General features: G+C 34.0%; 1 protein-coding gene across 2 annotated transcripts in view; it reads right to left on the bottom strand.

Annotated features, from left to right (window-relative positions):
* GRID2 (glutamate ionotropic receptor delta type subunit 2) overlaps nt 1-23,398 on the bottom strand; it is a 1,394,934-nt gene that overhangs the window by 320,301 nt on the left and 1,051,235 nt on the right. For both annotated transcript variants that reach the window (XM_063108375.1, XM_063108376.1), the window contains one exon: nt 18,977-19,078. In XM_063108375.1, coding sequence (XP_062964445.1) covers nt 18,977-19,078 — 102 coding nt within the window. The remainder of the gene's footprint in view (nt 1-18,976; nt 19,079-23,398) is intronic.

Below are 23,398 nucleotides of genomic sequence, written 5' to 3'. Positions count from 1 at the left end.
CAGACGGCTTCTTGAAGAGGAGTGCTAGATAATATGTTTAGTTGGTTTGTTTGGTCCAAGATTTTATTATATTGCCAAATTTAACACTTAAATGAATCTTACTAGTGCATATCTACATACAAGAGTCAATTCTACTCCATGAATATTTATTAATAATTTATTAGGTACAGAGTACTTTCAAGAACATGTTTTGAGATATCGCATTTTGCAGCTGTAAGAAGTGAATGGAAATACCAAACGTCAGAAGTCTACAAGATGTTTAACTGAAGACTTGGCAATATTTGACTTTAGAATGATGATGATGTTTACAAACACTCTGGCTGATAAAGTCACATTTCTGTTAAAATATTGTTAAGCACAATAATGTTAATAAAAGTCAACTGAAGCTCATGATATGACCTATTCTATATCAGGATATAGAAGCATTTAATAATAAATGTAACAGTAAACTGAAGTTAACTAAATATTGGAATACAGCAAAAACCCATATAAGTATTTAAAAGAAAAGCCATATAAAAATCAAAAGTGTTTTAGAATTAGTGGTATTTCTATCCAAAATAATATTGCTTATAAGGAAATAGAAGAAATTCAGATATTTATTCAGTCATTCAAAAGAGCATTAATGCCAGACACAGGCTAAGAATATTGCAGTGAACAAAACAAACAATAAACAAATATCTCTATCCTTCTAGACTTACATTCTAGTGAAAGTGACAAACAAAATAAGTTTTATGTGTATATGTATATTATTTATGATGCATGTATGTATGTTATGTCTGATGGTGATGTGTGGTGAAGGGAAATTAAACAGATAGTGAGAACAAGGAGTATGTGAGAAAGGATTCTACCTTCAATTAGGAAGAGCCTCTGTACACACAGCATTCTAGACACGGGAAAAAGTAAGGACAAATATTTCAGATAAGAGTCTCTGACATGTATGAGAAACAAAAGAGATACTAGTGTGGCTGGAACTGAGGGAATTAGGGCAAGACAGTAAGCAATGTCTGAGAAGAAATGCATTTATGTTGGGTGGAGCTTAAATAAACTCTTCAGGCCACTGCAATAATTTTAGCTACTAATTTGACTGAGCTAGGAGGCCACTGAAACGTGAAGCCAGATGGGCTCTAAGCAGAGGAGGGACGTGATCTGGCTTGTTCTAACAGTTTACTAGACAGCTGACTGTTACTATTGACAATAGACTGGAAGGTGCAGAGGAAGAAGCTGGGAGATCAATTAGGAGTCTTTTGCAATAAATCAGGAGTGAGCTGATCATGCCTTGGTAGTAAAACGGATTTGATAAGATGTCATTGGATTCCAGGTATTCTTCTGAAGGTAGAACTGAGGGGTTATTAGTACTTAGTGAGAAGAAATGCAGTGCTATGTCATACCTTCTAGAGAGCCTCAGTGGGCATCAGTCTTTGGAAAAGTATGGACTACTGGGACGGTCCTTGAATTTTTTTTATTTGGAGTATGTGTCATGATAATTTTTTTAGAGGAACTAAAGCTTTTAATCAATAGATTAAAGTCCCCAAGGTGAATGTTCAGTATAGATCAAAGACAGTATATTGTTAAAACCTGCATACTGAATATAAAATTAATACACATTCAAATTTAATAGAAAGAAGCATGAAACTATGTACCTTTTAAATTCCTGCATAATTTTGACTCAATCATGTAAATGAGAAATAATATTAGAAGAAGTAAAAATCATTAACGTCATAATCTTTAAAGCTTAAATTTTAAAAGGACAAAGTTCAATAGCAAACATTGAGGGTGAGTTATTTATTTTTGTTCTTTTAACACACCTTTGAGCAACACAAATTAGAATAAAAACTATTTTATTTATCATTTGTCAGATTGGCAAGGATGAAAAAAAGTTAACGTTTATTGGCAAGCACGTGAAGATGTAGGCTTCCCTATACACTATTTATATGAATTAAAACTGGTGAAACTTTTCCAGAAAACAAATTCACAACAAGAAATCAAATGACTCCAAATTTTATATAATTTTATCTGGTAATTTTACATCTAAGGATATTATCATAAATAAGTACAAGTATGTATCTAAAAGAATGTTTATTGTAAGTTCTTTAGGGAGAAGTTGAAAACAACCTAAATGCCCAACAATTAGGGATTGATTTTTTTTTTAAAGTCTGTCCATAGAACAGACTACTATACAGCACAATGAGTCATCAGGCTCAGTGTCTCAATGCCCCGTTACATGGTCATCTGCTTAGAGTTGGACCACAGTTTATTTTTTTAAGAATAACATTTTTAAGTTTGGGATTGATTTGTTTATTGTTGTCTGTTTTATACAGAGATTTAAAATATCACTGTAAAAACATTATTTTCATTTGCATTCCAACATAGTTCAATCAATTAGGAAAAAAGTATCAAGTTGCAATTAGAATGCTGGGAATTACATAGAAACCTGGATAAATTAATAGACATTTGAGGCAACTTTACCTCAACAATTTGAGGTAAAAATTATTCCTTAAGTAGCCAAAAAAACTGTTGATCCATCTATTATACAAAAAATATCTAATTACATTAAAAATATGTTTATATTGCCAAATGGGAGGAAAACATTCAAAACTATCCACAGTGCGTGCAACTTTAAAATTTTAAAAATAATAACATTAATACTAATACTAATAGCAACAAACATCCATATAGGACTTAGTGTGTGCTGGGTACATTTAAAAATATTGCATATTTTTATTTCTTGTATATTTATACCTAGTAGTCCTATGAGTTTGGAACTACAATTCCATTTTTATAGACAAGAAAAAGTTTATTTTAGCTAGTAAGTTACAGACACTAAAACATTAGAGGGTAACTTTTTGATGGAGGAATTATAGATGATTTTGTTGTTCATTTTTGTTTTCCAAGTTTTCTAAGTTTTTGACATTGAATGTAGAATATGTTTTTCAATAACACTGTGGATAAATAATTCTGAAGAATGAGGGAGAGGCCAGAGTAGGGAAATAAAAATTTGTTCATAATTTTCAAGAAAGTAAATGAAGTCATTGAGGGGTAAAGTATAGTAGGAGCCAGGGTGAACTCTGGAAGAGGAAAATCCAATGAAGGAGGCAGGAGTAGAGAGATCAGAAGAGAATCATGGGAAGACATTAAAGGATGCAAGAGAAGACAAGGTTTCAAGGAGTGAGTTGCCAGTGGATTCCAGTGGAGGTGAGGGGTCCAGAGAGGTAAGGCCTGAAAGCTCCATTTTATTTATTACGTAGATCATAAAGACATTTTGACAAGTAGTTTCTTCGGAGAAGTGAGAATAGAAGCCAACTTTCAGTGATTTGAAGATAAAAACAGAGTAGAGACAGTAAGAACCGAAGAGTCCAAGACACTTGTCTGAGAAAAGAATTAGTAGAATAAAGGAGATTCAGGGTCTTAAAATGTTTTTTACCTTAAACATATTTTCAGGCTAAAGGAAGAAGCAAATATAAAGTAACAACAGAAAAAAACTATATGCCAGCCATCATCCTTATCGTGCTATATTCATCATCTCATTTAGTTCTTGGAATTCTCTGCTATTGTTATTGTCATTTTACAGGAGGGAACTGAGACTTGAGGGTAGAGTCAATAAATAGAAGTACTTGAGGTTACAGAACTAGTAAGAAAGATGGAAATTTGAACCCAGCATTGTCTGACTCTAACGTCTATATTAACTGTTTAGATTGCTTTTATATTTGCTGCCAGGTATACGTGAGTTCTTCATGGTAGCATATGACTATGCATGTGCGTAGGGGCGTGGTGCAGAAGCTGCATGGCTGATAAGAGAAAAGGAACTCAAGAACTCAGGCTAGCCTTTAAAAACACATGGTGATGTCAAAATCAGCCTTTCTCTCTATCTCTCCACCCTATATGAAAAATTCCTTTTCGTATCTGAAACAAAATCATTCATACTTTTTTTCTCCCAAGCCACACTTCAACTTTAGTCAGCACATTGAAGAGATTGGGTTTGGCCTAAAGAATATTTTACGATGAAAACATTTGAAATCTTACCTGAACTTCCCTTACCTGACTAAGGAAAACTCTCCTACAAATACAGCTGCCATTAACCCTTCTCCAAGAGAGTTTTCTGCTAATTCCTGGAAGAAGACAGACTACCCACTGAAGCCCCAATGACCTCCCCCTTCCTTTTTTTTTAAGTTGATATATAAACCTTTACTTCTGGGTATTCAGCTGGTTACTCATTACTGACTGACTTCCACATGCACATGCAAATAAACCTTGTGTTTTCTCCTGTTGATCTGTTGTCAATTAATCTGCAAGCCCCCAACCACTGGAACGCAAGCCAGTAGAGAAGAAGTTTTGCTCTTATCAGTATTAGTCATTTTCTTGAATAAAGATAGTCTCTTCCCTGAATTGAGATCTGGAGAGGACAAGGTATATCATAATTTCACTAACTCAACTCTGTACCCTTTGTAGAAACTGCACTTACTATTTCAGCCACTGGCCAGGCTGATCTAAGATTTTAAGAATAAGGTGACAGGTTTTCTATTTCTGGTGAGCCAAATGCTTTCTGAAGGATGTACCTCTTTCTTTTGATTTTATTATGAAGCACAGTGAGAAACTTAAAAGAAAAGATCTCCTGCACAGAGGGCAGAAGCATGAGTAGAGAGCAGAAAGGTGCTGATATTTAAAAGCAAGAGACAAATCTGTAGGGATTTACAAAAAAATGTGGAGACACCTGAACTTAGAGCTACAAAGGCAATATTTCTTGTTTCATAAAATAAGCACATAAAAGAATATTACTAAAAATACTAGTAAAATTAATAATAAGGCACAGAAAAATGACATCCGTGCCAGCTCTTATTCTAAGGACTGTGGATATGGACTGCAGGATTGGATTAATTATAAGGACTTAAATTAAGGAGTGAGAGGAAAGTTTCCATAATTTATGGGAAAATATAAACGTGTATGAATTTTTTTTTCTATTTCTATATTCTATTGCATAATAAATTGAAATGTTTACCCTAAAACTATCTCTAACACTTATACCCCACCTATTAGAATCTTAATTTTATGGAGCAAATGCCATTTAGGAGTGATTTAAAAAAACGAATGTTGGTTCTGCTAGGGTACTTGAAAAGTTCATGAAAATTAGAATTGAAAGATAATATAATCTTTCCGTGAGCTTTTTGAAGTACCCTCTTATTTATTCTTGCATTTCTCGGTGTGTACTCTGGGAGTGTCCTCAAAGGTAACATTACATGATTGAAACGCACTTTAGTTCTTGGGGCTGATGACCAAAGGAAGGTCATTCTTAAAATTTTGAAAAGACTCATAAATAAAAGGTGGGATATTTTTCAAACCTTTTGTTCTTGATGGGTGATCTCCCCACCAACCCCCACCTCCCCTGACTTTTGAAAAAGTAAAAGACCTTGCTTTCAAATGCTAATTGGTTGCTTCTTTATTCCTCTGTAGTCCTCAGATCATTTGGCCTCAATACTTGATTTTCTTGAGTGCTTTATTGACCATGGTCTTGGAGATTACATTTGGCTGGAAACAATACAGCAGCTTGTTATTTTTAATTGAATTGCAGAGTACATTACTCTACATAAGAATCAATGGGAAAAAATTTAGTACAAACATTTGATTTTCCTGATTCAAAAATCATGCCACTAGTAATGGTTAAAAATAAAAAAGAGAAAAGAGAAAAAAAACACCCTCCAAATCTACAAAATTAAAAAAAAAAACCCTAAAAAATGTAAAGTTTATATGCTCATGCTAATTTTCGTCACCTAGAGAACATGAAATTTCTTTCCGAAAGATTTTAAACATGCAAGACTCTCAAGTTCAGTTTCAAGCATGATGGACTTTTTGTTTCCAGGGTAAAATAATTACTAAGCAGTTTACATGGACATGGGTGAGACAACACCTTAAAACCAAAACTTGTTTGTATTTTGAATGATTATTACAAAACCCAAGGGGTGTATCCTGAAAAAGTATGCATTTGCCTTCCTTTCCTTGACCAACTTTTCCATTTCTGGGACCTCCATGCAGTATGGTGGTTCCCCCCTTGACTGCCTCTCACCTCCCCAGAGGGAGCTGAATTTTAAAAATGTGTTTACATTCCAGAAGCTGACAGATGAGTAAATTATTCCCAGGTTGGGTGCTTTTTAAAGATATCTCTTCTCATTTCAGAGTACCGGAGAGTACCATTTAGTGCTATGGATGGTGATTTGATAAATGCTCTCCTATTGACCAAAACCTGTTACTGTGCCTTTGAAAGAATCCAAGTCCCACTTGGGTACTAGCTTTCTCATTGGTAAGGCTGTCATCTAGGACTCTGAGAAATTTTGAGAGGGACTGGAAAAGCATACAAGGTTTTATTAAAACTTCTTTCTTTTGTAAACTAAAAGTTAATTATTATGTTGTATTTTTAAGGTTGCTTTTCCCTACTGATAGGGAAGATTTCTAAGATGTAAACAAAAAAAATATTCTGTGACATTTTTTTTTCATCTGTTTACCTAATGCTAATTTATGTCAGCTGTAAAGTAACACCACCACCAACATGTTCTTGGAGCTCCAAAGTGATAGGTGAACATGTGTTTTCCTAATAAAAATCTGGACCTTTTGAGAAATCAATATAAGATTTAAAACAGTGAAATAGAAAGTTGTGTGGGATTATCCTATTTTATATAACTTTGCTCACCTAAATATCTATTAATTCCTACGTAACTTGAAGATAAATACTTGTACATACTTTTTATATATGCTTTTTAAGTCTTGGTACAATAAGGTCCCCTAAAATGAAACCTATCTCAAAAGTCTCCACATCACGTGTGAGCTCTGGGAATTGTTCTGCTCCTGTCATTCTTTGCCCAGCCTTGTAGAATTTCTCTCTATTCATGGATGGCCCAATACTCAGCCAAGGCTCCAGAGAACCCCTATGCAAATTTCTGCAAGGATTTTCCTGCATAGCTTTCTCTTTTTCCTACATAGCTTTCTCTTTTTCCTACATGTCTTCAAAACTACCAACCACCTCAGCCTTCTCACACTCTGATCTCTTAGTTCCTCAACTCAATGAGGCTGACAAGCTCTGTTTTGTATCTACATCTCTGTGCCTCCAGTTTGGAAATTGCCAGCGTCCATAAAGCTGGGGTAATTGTTGGAATCATTTAATTGTTTACAACCTTTTAGGAATCAAAGTCCATTGCTCTCTGCTGACCAATGTCTAAAAAAGCATTTTTTTTTTTAAATACTTTGCTCAGTTTTGTAGTTGTTTAAAGCAGGAACTTAGTCCAGTGCTTGTTACTCCATGATGGCTGGGAGCAAATTAGACGAACAAAGATTCAATGCTTATTTTTAACACAATGTACTTGAAGAAGTTATTTAATAGCTGTAAGTCTCAGCCATATCAGCAAAATGCAAAAAACAGTCTTGAAGGCACCAGTAAAGATTAGAGATATTAAATTATCAAGAATAAGATTTGTTAGTAAGTTAGCTTATTAGAATATGATTTATTAGTAAGTTGGTTAGTTTATTAGTATTTTATCTGTAAGCTTTAATAGTTACTTAATTCCTTAATATTTGTATTCTTTCATTACTCTAAAAAGTAAAATCTATTTCAGCCGCATTTCTCTAGTTTTTATAATTTATCCTCATGTTCATTTCTGAGGAATTATACATAGAACTGGTCTTGTGACTATGCTGAAACCACCGCATTGTCAAAAGATAACTTAAAACTTCAAGGTCATCATTAGATTTTCTTTCCTGTGCAATGGTACATTACATTTCTGAAAGTAAGATATAGTATAATTCACAAAACTTTGGCTAGAATATTGCAGCAGTTACAGAGTCAGTGTACCTACTGTTTTTACATCTTTGAAGTTGCAAATGACTATGTCAATCTCTTTTTAAACCTTTACAGACAAGAAGTAAATCTATTTTTCAAAAGCAAATTACATAACACATTTCTGAAATATTTATTCATTGTGGAGTCTAAGAATTCAGGTTTCAGCTTCCAAGAGGAAAAAGTAGGGTCATGTGCGGTTACTTCACGTGCAATAGAGATACTCACACATCTCTGCATGACAGCTATCATCTCAAGAACTGGTGTGATGTGAAAGAATAAGAAATTGTCAGCCATTGTCATGCATCAATTCTCATGATAATTTTATTCAGTCAGCATTGAAGTGAACACATATTCCAGTGTTGCTATAAAGTACATCGTTTGCATAGGCCATTTTTTCCCTAAGTGTCTGTTTATAAAAATCACATTTTCCCCTTTTCTCTCACATAAGATGGGTACATCAGCAGGAGAGACAGAACACAATATGTGTACGATACAGAGCTATGTCTACTGATTACAATATTTCATTACTAAAAATGAGCATTTTATCTTTACTCAGATCAAAGTTGTAACAATGGCATTTTTAACTTGTTTATGCATATTAGCAATGAACCTTCATATTCACAGACACATTCCTCATTGAGTTGTCTCTGAAGGAGCTCTTAAAAGAGAATACGTACAAACTGGCTGCTGAAATTTCCTGTATTTCAATCTCATTTACTTCAGATGGTATCCAAATTTACTTTTAGGACACTTTAAATTCTTGATAGAATACCATTTCCACATATTTTGCATATACTGTTTGCACCGCTGGATATCCCTTCCCTTTTATCTATGCCTTCTTAATCCCTGTTCATCTTTCAAAACTAATCCAAGCGTCATCCTTTAAGCCTTGCCCACTGCCAGACCCATGACTTAGATGCTTCTTTATGCTCTCCCTTAACACTCGGCACATAACAAGAAGTAACGTATGTATAGCACTTCTAATTCGCCAGGCTCTGTTAGAAGTCCTCTGTTCTTTGCATACTCTTTTAATTTTCATAACAGCTCTGTGAGGTAGAGAACATTATTATCTCTATTTTACAGAAGAAAAAACAGAATCATAGAGAGTTCAAATACTTGGCCTAAATTCACAGGTAGGAGAGCTAGGGATGTAACATAGGCAGTCTGCTTCCAGAGATTTTGTGTGTTTTCTTTAAATAGCTTTACTCAGATATAATTCACTTAGCATACAACTCACCCATTCAAACTGCACAATCCAGTGGCTATAGTATATTCACAGATATGTGAAGCCATAATTGCAATCAGTTTTAGAACATTATTGCTCCCAGAAGAAATCCCGCTCCCGTCAGCCATCATCTCCCAATCCCCCAGTGTCCCCTGCCCTAGGCAATCACTAATCTACTTTCCATCCCTATAGATTTGTCTATTCTAGACATTTTATACAAATGGAATCATATAATATGTTGTCTGTTGTGACTGTCTTCTTCACTTAGTATGTTTTCAAGGTTTATCTATGTTGTACCAAGATATCAGTGAATAATTTCATTTTATTGCCAAATCATATTCCATTTTAGGGTTATCACATTTTATTTCCATTCACCAGTTGATAGACATTTGGTTCCATTTTTGGCTATAACTAACCATGCTGCTATGAATATCTGTGTACAAGTTTTTGTATGGACAGATATTTCCATTTCTCTTTGGGCTGTATCTAGAGTGGAATTGTTGGATCATATGAGTATAGTAACTCTATGTTTAACCATCTGAGGAACTGCCAGACTGTTTTCTGACACAGCTGTACCATTTTACATTCCTACCCATAATGTATGAGGGCTTCAATGTCTCCACATTTTTGTCAAAACTTGTAATTATACCTTTTTGATTATAGCCATTCCAGTGGGTTTGAAGTGGTAGCTCATTGGGGTTTATATTTGCATTTCTATGTTGGCAAATGATGTTGAGCATATTTCATGTGCGTATTGACCATTTGTATATTTTCTTTGAAGAACTGTCCAGATCCTTTGCCCATTTTTAATAGGTTTCTTTTCTTCTTAATGAGTTGTTATAGTTCTTTATATATACTAAATACAAGTCCCTTATCAGAGATTCAATTTGCAAATATTTCCTGAGACTTTAAATGTTTTTGTTGTCACTGTTTTGTTTTGTTTGTTTGCTTTTAGTTTTTGGCAGTTATGCTTATTTTGCTAGGGACTGGGTCTGTGGAACTCCTCACCCTGACACCTCAGAAGTGGAACAGCTTTAGGAACAGCTTTCTTAAACACAATTCTATCCAGTGTACTTGCATTATAGTATTAGCACCTGGAACTTACCATATTTTATTGCAATTTTCAGTTTATTTTATATATCAACCACTAGAAATTTCCTCAGCCAGAGTTGTCATTCTTGCCTAGAGCCCTGAAACAAACTTTATTACAGTATTTATTAACTCTTCCAAAGAAGCCCTCTTCAGACATTGCTGTGGGAGCTACAGAGCTTGCCATCAACTCCCTTCCCAACTCCTTGCTGTAAGGACTTGCCCAGGAGAGCTTCTCTTCTCAAGTTTAGTCCCTCAGTGCCTCACCTTGCTTCCAATTTCACAGGGTTCAAAGGCTAAGACCTAAGGAAAACTTAAACCTCTGGATGAAGGGATGAAAATGTTAATGTCTTTAGCAAAAAAAACTTAAGGATGATGACATTTCAGGGCAATTACTAAAGGCATGTTTTAAAAATTACATATTAACATGTAGAGTCTATTTAAAGCTATCGCAGAACCAAACACAACTCAAATGAGACAAAATAATTGACAAAGTTTTAGAATTTAGGAATATCATAATGTGGGGTGCTTTTTTGTTTTGGTCCTAGGTGTTTTTGGTTCATGTTTACTCTGGGAAGCAACAGCTCTTGTCTCAGGAGAGTTGCTATGGTTCTCATTAGGAGGTCCTCAAATTGGGGTAACAGTGACTGGGCCTAAAATTCCTGATTCTGCAGTTTATATTTGTTTATCTGCCTTGGGTCCTCCAGATAATCTTCCACAAAACTCTGAAGTTTGGTGACAATGATTAATTATGCTTTCATGATCATTCATGCTCATGTTTTTTTCTAATTTGCTGCAGAGATAATAATATCTTATATTTAGAAACACAGTGCACTTTGCTACCTGCTTTCACGTAATTTCACTCATTTGATCTCATAATAAATCTTTGTGGTCACTTTTATTGTTCTTATACAAGTACAAAAATTGAGGTTCAAATAGCTTCTTGGCTTTCACAAATTCATGGATCTATTAAGCAGAAAGGCTGGGACTTAAACTGATATCTTTTGACTGAAAGTCCGGTACTCTTTGCAGTATATTCCAAGTGCTTTTTAGTATAAATGTGCTTAAGAGAGAAGACTAGCTGGAGAAAAGTCAACACAGTAGGATAAAGTACTTCCAGCAAATTAATTGTATATTGTTTATTCTTTTGTTAAAAGTCATATCAAGGGAAAACAAAGTACATTTCCTGATTTACACTGTTGTATATAAATAATTTATGTATAAGTCTAACCTTCATACTTTTTGTATTTGTACAAATTGAGAATCTGGTGCCTATGTATCAGCACGATGTCCCTCAAAAGGAAAAAAAAAAAAAAAGAAAACAAATTTACTTTTCACCTCTATTTATTATAAGCAGGTGAAATTCTTAAAATTTCTAAAGAGGCACAATCCAAGAGAAGAAAAGATATAGGTTCTTTCCTTCTATTTGAATTTTGATTTCCTTAGTAGATCATGAACCTGCTTATTTCATTCTTTTCCCCCTTTATCCATTAAACTGAATTTGTATAATTCTATGCTTCCCATAGATAAAAGGAAAATGAATTATGACATATCATTATATATGGAAATTAAAACAATGTGTAACAAAAAAAAGGGCAAAGAATGACTCCCTCTAGACCAAAAGAATATAAAATTACTCTGTATCATTTGTAACTTCTCACCAAATGTAGACTTACTATTTTATAACATGAATGATTTTTGACATTTTGAATTAACACTTTCTTCTTTTTTACCTTAAAAACATATAGTTATTTGGACACATTGTGAATGAGTTGTCACTCTGTAGTATCAAGTACGTAAAAAGATTTAATAGCCTAGATTCTTTTAAAAACAGAAAACAATTCTTAACATTCTTTATATTTATTACTGAGGCTAAATGTAAAATTTTAGGTAGCAGATAAAAATTATAAACTTTATAGGACAACAGTTGGTCAAAATGCATAAAGATTCTCTATGATTAAATTCCTACTAATTTTAGACTTTAATAATATAATATAGATTTGATTTGTGTGCTAGGTGTCTTGCTGCTTTTTCATCTTCCATCCTCCAAGTTTTTTTTCTGGGAGACCTTTCTAAAGGTCCTTCATTATTTTCAGAGTGACAGCTCAAGAAGTTCTCCTTCAGGGAAGTCTTTTCTAATTCATTAGTGCCTGTATTTGAATGTTGTCCATTTTCCCTAATAGATGTCATGTTCTGTGACAGCAATGACCATGTCTGTTTTGTCTACCTCTGCATCCCCAGCACCTAGCATAATGCCTAGCATAGAGAAGATGCTGAATAAATAATGCTAGCTTGAATGTATCAGTGTGTGGATGGGAAGCTATGGAGCTGCTATGGCAACACTAAATGGGGTGGGGAGTTAGAGTAAAAATATAGTAAGACGTGATCATCTGAGGAGGCTGAGAGTGGCAGGTGGCCACTCCTGCCTCCCTCACTTAGGTGAGTGGAGCGAGGGAATTCTAGGAGAAGGAGTAAATGTTTTAGAAAACCACAAAAACGGGTGGAGATTGAGCTTTTTCAGCCACTTGCGTTTTGTTGAATGAGGAGCAGTGGACCCAGCTGAGGTGTTTTTGCAGCTTTGGGGAGTCTGAGAAGCCAGGGTGTTCTCCAGAAGAGAACAGCAAGAAACATGAGGCTTATTCAAAATGTAAATAAAATAGATACAAGAGGCCCACAGCATTCCATCTAGGTTGTCTGATTCAGGTCACCAAGGCATAATAACGATTATTATGATTCAGAACTGCCATGATTCAGTTCAAGGCATCCCTGAAATAATTCAGGGATGAACTACCATGCTGAAATAAAGAATACCTCTCAGAATATCTTTTGAAAAATTTGGACTTTGGATGGAATCAAAGAATGAGGAATCCTAATACCATAGTCTTGGGTCCATCCCTGTTCTTTTTTTTTTTTGGTAATTGCATGTAGAGTTCTTTATATATTTTCCTTCCTTTTCTTCCCTTTCTTTCCTTTCTGCCAACCCCCACCCCCATCAGTCTCTCTCTCATCTCTTTCCATGCCTCCCACATATGCCTCTTCAGGCTACCAGAATATTTCAGTCTGTTCATTCAACAAATGTTTACTGAGCTGCTTCTATATGCCAGACATTGTAAGTAAAAACTAACTCTGTGTCTTATTGGTACTTAGCGTTTAGTGAGGGAGTCCAACACTAATGAAATTATTAAATATATGCTAATATAGAGAGAGAAAGAGAAATTTACAAAGAGTTCTGAGTGAACAAATACAATGAAATGGGGGATAAAATTGTCCCTTACATCCTTGAAGCCAGTCCTGGATGTCACTACTGAGATCAGATCATGAAAAAGATATTTGTCCTACACTCGCTCAAGTTCTCTTTCTCTCTCTCAATTCTCTTGACTTCATCTTTCTTTCCTAGACTCTCCAAAATGTATTAATTCAGAGTCCTGCACACACAGATCCTGTCTTCTGACAGAGAATTTAGTAATTTTGATATAATGGTTTATATGCAGCTCCTCAAAAGCATGAGCTAGATCTTATTTATCTTTGCTTCTCTGGAGTTTAACATAATGTTTAGCTTACAATATATGCTCAATAGATAGTTGCTGAATAAAAGGCTAGTAGTTTAGGGTGTACTATATATTAAGGTTTTACCTCTCTCAGACCTCAAGTAATATCATATGTGAATTTTCACAGGGAAATGAGGCCAGCTGAAAACAATTCCAGGAAGTGTAACTAATAATGGGAAATTTTAGGAAAAAGGACTTACTCTTAAAATGATAACTCGGTAGGCAGCTGTTTGTTACAGCCAGGCAAATAACCCTGAGTTTCTTAGGGAAACCTACCATTCTCTCAACACATTTTTATACCTTGCTTCGTGTGGTACCATTTAAAATATGCTGTCTTTGTGTATTTCTTACTTTTATCCTTCTATGACTGTAGCAACAGTTTTAGTTTAGACAGTAATTTTTTCATTGCTATTACTGTTCTGTTTTTTTTTTTAATTGGCTTCATTTCCTACTGTTATTACTTTTCTTTTGGAGATATGTTTTAAAATAGTCTTTCTCTTTATGATGGCTTCTTGCCCACTGTTTTTGAATTTAACTTTCCAGGAATATCCATTAGCTTAATTTTGTAAAAATATCATATGCTGTAAAATTTAATCTAAAATGTTTTCTAATGTAAGATGCACAATTGCTTTTGACATCACTAATAAAGACAAAAATGATGCCAATTACAATTGCAAATGGCAAATGAAATATGCACTCTAATTTTAGAGATATTAAAATATAAAAATTGTTTTTTAATTTGCAAAATACAGAAAAATCACTATCACAGCTTTAACATAAATTTCTAGTTATACATTTATACAAGGTTATTGAATTATTTTTATGGTAATTTTAGGCAAAGGAATGCTGTATTGTGTATTTAATGTAGGACAAATGCATGGCATTTCTTCAAGAATATTCTGCGAGCTTTACAAGATGTCCCACTATAATGAAACCCCTTGAAGTCACAATCTTTGTCTGTTTATGTACCCAAGCATTGAGAAGGTGCTCAATAAATATTTCTCATATGAATTTATGAGTGAATGAATATGTTTCATTAGAGATGTCCCGTGTCTGGTTTAAGCCCAACCAAATCAGGCAAATAAGAATTACTAATCAGGGTGCTCCTTCTAAATGCCAGTTCACGTTTTTCAGATGTTGTATTTCTTGTAGCTTAGCTTCTCATGTCTTTTTATTCACTTGTTAACTTCTTTCCATTTTATTTTCATAAGTGTTATGATTATATTTATAACTCAGTATGTCTCCAATCGTTTATTTTTGTGATTTATCATGAAAAAAATTGAATGACATAATTGTCATTTATGCCTATCTACATTTGTACAATTGAGGAAGGTAAAAGGGAAAGAAAATTTTTATAGCTGCTTTGTAGTAACATACTTAGTTCAGTTGGTAAAAAGTAGAGATCACTGGGCAAATATGAAAACAAAGAGATTAGCAGACATCAAGCTGTAGAGTTTGCCATTTATTCTCATTCTTTCTTTCCTCCGTTTCTAAGACATATTTCTGTGACTTTGATTATAGTCGAATATTAATCTATCTATATGTGATGCCATTTAGAAAAATGCACTTAATTTACCAATCCAATAACACTTGCAACCCACACATCCCAATAGTTATACTGTATTCTATTTAAACCTAACATGTTCATTCTGATTCTGAGGGCAGAATATCAGAGTGGTTAAGGGCATGGCCTCTTGAACCAGGATCTCTCAGCCTGAAACTTGCCCCTAGCTCTCATTAGCTATATGAACACAGAAATGTAGTTAACTCCAGGTGCCCTTTTTTTTCATCCTTCTAATGTAAATAGTACATCTCATTGTAGGAGTTCATACAAGTTAAATAAGTTAATATATATCATGCTCTTATAACAGGTCCTAGCAAACGGTAGGTGCCAGTGTTGGTTTTTCCCTGTTTCCGCTCAGGATCCACTGTGGCTTTCACTGGCTTGCTCTGTGTCCTGAAAAGCCGACCATCATGTTCTTCATCACTTGGGCTCCCTTGCCCTCTGATTTTTGGATGGATTTGCAATTGGAGACAATAGAAAGAGATGGAAAAACAGGAGGAGTGAGATTGTGGTATCCCCTGTTCCCATTTGCTCACTGCCTGATTGTGGTTTTGGCAATGATTCTCTTTCTCCATTCTCTTCCTGTGGTGAAGTTCACACTACTGTGAATGATCTGTCTCCCATGGCTCTAGCTACTGACAGGTCTGACAATACTGCTTCCTCCTCATGCCCCATCAGTCTTCATGGAAGTCAAGACTTCCTGTGCAGCCATAGCCTGGTGCTTCAACACTCCTTGTTATTCCTCTAAACCTATTTACATCTTTGTTAATAATCCTTTTATGTAACTCTCTTCAGTAAACCATTTGAGTGCACCATTTATTTGCCTCTGGGGTCACAAACAATGCAGTGCTGAATTATTTAGTTTGAAGTAAATATTAGATTATTTCCTTTAAGTAAATGGAGTATCACTAACAGTGATAGACATGAAGGTTTCAAAACTAGGTAAGGAAAATCAACTTTATTAACCTGTGTGTAATTAATAGTATAAATTTCCTAAAAAGTAAAGGGGAGGTAGGTGGAGCTGGGACTAAATTTCAGTTACTGTAGAATAAAGGCTGAAAGACCTTCCCCATGAACCCTTCTCTTTCTTTCTTCTGGAAAGTGTTGGAGGTAAGTAAGTACGTGGAATACAAAGGAGTGATGCTTACATGGCCAAATCATGTCCAATATGGACCAAGGCCTAGTTTCAGGGTTTATTGAGGTGAAGCATCCAGATTTTGGAGTTGCTGGGTAGGCCTAGGGGAGACTGATTCTCAGTGCTGGGTGGAAGAAGCTTGCAAGGCCATATAACTGAGCACTAGACCTGAAAAGGTGCTTGTAGGAAATAAATAAGAAGGTCATTACTGGTTTTCATTTTCATAGGAATTACAGGAAGAAACTGGAAGCATGCAAAATTATTAAGTACAATGCTGTATAATAAGTATAACAAGTTTTTACTCAACTGGGCACCCAACTGATAAGTCCACTACAGAAGACTCAGGAAAAACAGACTGTTTCCTTATCTCTATTTGCTAACCATATTCAGGATCAGTGCAGGCCTGAGTCTGCAGGAAACAGAGACCACTGTGAGCCACAAAGGTGAATCTGGGGCATGCAGGCCTTAACACCATGTAAAGCACTACCATTCCATGAACTAAATAGCAATCGTTTTATTCAGCCTGGAAATGAATTTAAAATAATTGGTCCTATGAAGCTTTCCCAATAAAACTCAATTTCACCTTATTCAGAGCTAAGCGTTTCTAACTCTCATGTCAAATAAAATCCTACTGATACCTCAATTCTCACACTTATCCCAGTAAGAGTAAAGAGAGTATAATGCTGAGAGAAGGGGTTAAGAGGTCTAGAGTCAGACCTCCAGGATTTGAAACTCAACTGTGCTACTTACTATTTGTATAACATTCCACATTTTTTTCTTTCTACCTCTGGATGTCTCTTCCATATTTTGGGGATTGAAATAGTACCATTTCTTAGGAATACCATGAGCACTGAATAAGATTATATGGGGGTACTTCAAAAAGTTTATGGAAAAATAAAACTGAAAGATAATATGAATCTTTTCACGAACTTTTTGAAGTATCCTAGTACATGCAAAGGACTTAGGAGAATACCTGGCACATATTAAGCACTTAATAAATCTCAGCTGTTTTGTTGTATGTGCATCTCCCTACCAAGATCCTATGTATACTTGAAGACGGGATTCAGGTATTATTTATCTTATATCCATTACCAGTCTATCATATAGTAAGTACTAAATAAATATTTTCTTAACTGAATGAAGTTAATTTGTCTTAAAATTTTGTTTTCTTTTTCAAAGAAAAGCAAACACATATATTGTATTTTACTGTAATTATTGCCAGATTTTTCCATGTTAATCACTAGAGAAGAGGCTATTAATAGTTTGCTGCACTTTAAATGTCTGCTTTTTTTTTTTAATATTAGCACATCAGTGCAAATGCACATTTACATGCTTAGGTACATACAGAAACACATCCACATTTAAGTTGTAAAGTATTCATAATATAATTATTTACTAGAAATGAAACCTTTATTAAAACAATAACTAGGAATAAATTATAGGCACAAAAAAATAAGGGGACAAGACTGTTCACTCAAATTTCCTTTTATAGAGAATATCCACAGATCCTTTTTTTAGACAGTGCAGTCATGGTGAGTCTGTCTAATTTGTACCAAACAACATACAAAGGGCAGCCATTGGTGTTATGAACATCCAATTAGCATCAACATATCAAAAAGGCTACTGCTCCCATTTACTAATTCTGCAATTTATTTAGCTGACATGAAAGCTTTTTTCAAATTTAAAAACAAGTTGGCTTTTCCAAAGAAAAATAACATTAGTAACTGTGGACTATTAAGCTATGAAATATACTTTAAAGTAGCACAAAGTTAAACATGTTTGAATAGCAAAGGAGAGTACACATCTCCATGTTTTATGGCTATTTAGACAGTACCCATTTGAGTATTTTACTGTTAAAGAATATTTCTATTAGCTTCTTATTTTATATGATTAATAGGAGAGAAAATAATAATGTTGAGAATAATAACAATAATAGTTACCATTTATTGATTTTCTAATAAGTAAATAGAATTATAACAAATATTTCACATGTATAATCCCATTTAACATTCACAGAATTGCTAGATGATAAGGTCCATAAAGTTAGAATCATAATGTCAATTTTATTTGTCAGTGTCCCCTATAATCAGCACTTAGCTTGGAACAGAGTTGATACTCAATAAATATCTATTAAGCAACTGTATGATCCTTTTTTTGAAGTAGATTATTACTAGAAAAGGATTGTCTTTGTCTGCTAATATTTTACTATGCTAAATGTCTACATTTTATTTAATCTACCCTTATTTGGCATAGTGATCTTTGTTTATGCATACGATAGTTTCAGTGAGGGAATGCTTGAGGGATACATTTACTTTATCGTGTGCAGAAAACTGTAGAAGGATGGAAATTGGGCCTAAAACGTCCAAGAAAATTCCTGACAAAAGCACTGTAATTAAAAGAAAAGCCTACAAAAACCCAATCCTGTTCCACATAAATTGAAGGCTGGAAAATATGACCATTAAAAATATCTTAGAAAGCATAGTCAAGATTTGTTAAAAGCTCTTTTAAGATTATGGCATCAGCTAATAAAAGATAAAGAAATGAAGGATAAAGTCACTTCTAGAAACTAGAGCCACAAGGCTCAGATAAGACTCACCAGAACAGTCACTACACGTAGAACTACTCCACGCATGTTGTTCTCCAGTTTCTTGTCAGTCAGTGACCCATTCAGACCTGTGACAGGATTCCAGCACCCGAGCTGAAACATAAAATAGTTTTGGTTACTTTTCTGCCTGAAGACAGTCCAATCACCTCTGCATAGACCTTATAGAGAACTGTGTGATAGCTTTTAGAATAATTAGTATAGAAGGTGTCCAGCTCGGGTTTTCTTTTTTAATAGCAAATGAAGCAATCAGAAATGCAATCTCCTGCTTTTAAATATCATCATATGGCATATGACAGTACTCAACATGCTTATTGAGGATTTCCAACTTAATGAGGAATTATAAGTACTCCAATAATTCAGTCCCAGTAATGCACTAATTGAAAAAATAATAGCAACTATAATTCTAGCATAACGTCTGTTCTGATGATCAATTACTGCATGAGTTAGATTTTCTTATAGTTTCAGTGATTTTAATTTGATCTTTCACTGCTTTTAATGGGAAAAAACCTACAATACTTTTAATGTGTTTAGAAGGGTAACTGCTTTTATCTGAGGAAAATCATGTGTATTGCTTTGTTGTTTTCAAAGTATTCACAGTACATAAAACAACATAATTTGCCTTCTTTTGTCAGTGCTATCAATTTTCTTGAAATATTTTGGCAGCAGCCTTTCCCCTAAAGTCTTGCAATGATTCACTGCTCTATACTCTCCAAAATACTGGTTTAATTTTATACTTCCTTGTAGTTCTTTTCTCTTGTAATGTCCAAATCTGAGGGCTACCAGATAAAAATTGATGACTCTCAATCATAAATAAGAAGAAAAGAAAGAGATGATGTGACTTGAATTAGCAGATAACTGCTCAAAGAGCGAAGCTGCAGAGAGAATGTTGAAATGCACATCTTGGGAAGAAATGTCATGCTATTAATCTTGATACCTGCTCCATAAGCCTCTGCACTTGGGAACCTATTCTGCATTTATACACTTTAAAAATATAATAGTCATATTCAGAGACCACTTTGGTTAACTGAATAGATGTGGGGCACCTGGTTGTTTGTGCTATTTCCTCCTGATGACTGTGATCTATTTCCTTGTATTGCATTTTGTTGTGGCTTCCAAAGCCACCAACATACAGGCAAGTCTCCTTCATAGATAAATGATTCAGGTGCTTCCTTATTAAAACTCAAGTTTCTCTTTAAGCTTCCCAAAAAGTGTTGAATTAAGAAAACAAAAACATAAACAATATATCTTAAGAAAAGGGGATGTCACAATGTAAACAACAAAGCCAGCTTTTTCCATATTAAAATAATTTGGAAAAGGCTGCTAATTGTTGATTTCAGCTGTAAAAGCACATTAAATTCATGCAACGATATGTCATTCTTAGTTACATAAAAAGTCTAATTAGAACTTAGATCCAATTAGCAAACCCAAATGTGTTGAAAGTCTAATTATCAGAGATATTGTAGTCCTCCTGCCAAATTTAAAACTTCATGAAATTTCTTTTGAGCTTTTGCTCTCTTCTGAGGTCAACGAAAGTCTATCCTCAATTAAATTTCTTGATGTGCACTGTTTCTAATTACTTCTTCAAAACAATGATATTTTTCTAGACCAAATGATACTGGTGGAAAAAAATGATCTATAACATTAAGTGAAGAGTTAAGTTTCCAATGTGCCGTCTCCACATTTTATAACTATATTACTAAATTTTAAGCTTAACAAATAGCTTGTAGGACATAATCTTGTTCATGGTAAACAGAAACAGGGACTTCTTTTCTGTTCTCCTAGTTATTTTTTACATTTGGTGAACCTATTGTCAGTTTTCCTAGCTAAAACACATCTATTAGTACCAACCTGATTGTAATATTTTGGTGTGTTGAATTAGCAACAAAACTTGCTGAGCAATTTGCTTCTACAATGCTCTGGACAAACAAAATATATAATTTCCAGCTTCCTCTGAATTATGTCCTTCTTTAAACATAATACAATATATGGTTTAAAAATTTCTAAAGTACTCTTATGTTTGGGGGTTTGAAACAAAACAAAACAACATTTTGAGTTGGTAGAGCAGGTAAATATATCTCATATTCAGACCTAGACATTGAGTTAAACATTATTTGAACCATGGATGATGTTTCTTTCTTTTTTTAAAAAAAGTTTAATGTTTGGCCAGATTCTCTCTCTCTTGTATATATCATAAAACAATAATTTTCTCTTCTGTTTGATGAAAGTTTTTCACCTTTCTGACTTTTTTTTCTGTCTGACTCACATGTCTTTTGATAATAGCACTAGTAAAGTTATTTCTATTCTTAATAACAACCATCTGAATTTTAGGATTGGTAAATTCCATTTACTTAACTCCGTTCTTTCTTCATATGCACAAACTACAACATTTCAAAAATGTTAGCTGTGAATATCAAGATCTAGACTGAATTTTGTGTACAGAATGTTTAGGATACAGGTTCTCTGGAAAACTAGAAAAAATATATTTATTCATCATATATCAAAATGGAGAATAACAAAGAAATTATTAAGAAATTAAAATACTTATTCCCTACATTGAATTCATTTTTTTTTTTTTACATTTTTAAATATTGTCTATGTGTCAGCCACAGTATTGGGTTCTTTAGAAATAATCTCATTTAAGCAGCACAATAACTTCATGAGAAAGTGCTATTGCCATTATTACTTTATAGACAAGGAAACTAAAGTCTCATATCTACTACGAGATGAAAATATGATTTGAAACTAGCTCTTTTTAAAATCCAGATGATCCAGTGTTTTTCATTATAGTGTTCTTTTATAGCTTATGAATCATTTTCATAACATGATCTATTTAAGGTAGGTAGAGAAGATTCTTTTATTTTTTAGTCAAGGAAATTAAAGCTCAGAACTTTTTAGTGGCTGGCTCAATATAATAGCTAGTGAATTCACATATTGGCAATAAAATTTAAAAGGCAAAATCATCATATTTTATAACAATTATTATAACATTTATATAGTGCATAGTATGTGCCAATCACCTGGGTGCTTTATTTATATTAACTCATTTAATTCTCAAAACAACCCTTTGAGGAAGGTAACTATTATCCCCATTTTACAGAAGGGGAAACTGAGGACTGTAAGGTTCTGCTCTTTTCAATATGTTATATTTCATCCACTTAACCAGTCAAGAGGGCATTGAGTAAAGGCAAGTAGTAGAAAAATGAGGTGAACAAGAGATTCTCAAAAAAATTTCTGAACCTCTATGCTTTGTGTAACCAATTTTAACTTATCCTAAGCCTGTTGATACTTCTCAAAATGTATACCAAAGATTAATGAGGAAGTAAATAGTGACACACAGAGGAAATGTTGATTATCCACATCTTTTTGATGATTTCTCATGTTTTAAGATTTCTTAATTTCTGCTCATATCCACTCATCTCCCTGAGGTTCACTTCAATTTACTCTGTTTGATTGTAATAACTCCTTCCAATAATAAGCAATAAAAATGAGTTAGGTTCACACAGATTCAAATTGAATTTGTATCTACAACTGGTAATATTTCTTGCAGCATAGCAAGATTGACAGGCAGAGTGTTTGATTAAAAACCAGAAGAATTTCACTTAGGTTCCAGAGCGAGGCTTATCTAAGAACTCCTCTGTTTTCATTGTTGAGAATCTCATTAGCTTGACTTTTCTGGCTATGTGGAGAAGGTTGTTTTTGTCTAGTTGTGTTTTTGTTTTCGTTTCTGTTTTTTTAAAGAATGAGGCCAGAAACTAATAAGGACAATGCACACAAAATCTCATACTATCTATTCGGCTGAGCTGTTTCTAAATAAAAAACAATAAAACTGGGCCCTGCAGCACATGAGTTTACAGAAAGTCAAACTGCTGATGGCAAAACAAGATTCACTCTCTTCTGTGGTCTGGCAGTCTAGAGAAAATTTAAAAGGGATAAAAAAGAGTAAAGACCAATTCAATTTCCTTTCAATTACAGTATATTGATTTCCTATACTATTTTCTGGTTATGGCCTAAAGTTATTTTTAATCCTTAAAATCGTTTAGTGCTTTAATTATTTCCTTCACTGGAGCTGCGGCAATAATGATCATGTAGCATTCTGTTAAAACCAATGTAAGATCTTGTGTTCAACAAACTGGTTGATGTATTTGCATGTGCACAGTAGCATGCTCCTAACACTATGTGTACTAATAATCAAGTTTTATATATTTACTCTTTTCCCCTTAATGTTTTCACTTTTCATTTGTACATGTGCTATAAGGGATGACTTTGGACTCTTGATTTTACATCACTGTTTCAGGCAGTGTTATAATATCAAAAAGAGCTGAACTGCTCAATTTTAATTTTACGCTCAATAGTTTGTAGGCTTTAATAACAGGAGTCAAGAGAGTTCTTAATTGAATACCAAATGGAATTCCT

Source organism: Cynocephalus volans, chromosome 9 (genome assembly GCF_027409185.1).
Source record: "Cynocephalus volans isolate mCynVol1 chromosome 9, mCynVol1.pri, whole genome shotgun sequence".
In the NCBI taxonomy this organism is placed as follows: Eukaryota; Metazoa; Chordata; class Mammalia; order Dermoptera; family Cynocephalidae; genus Cynocephalus; species Cynocephalus volans.
This window is presented reverse-complemented; position numbering and strand designations above follow the sequence as displayed.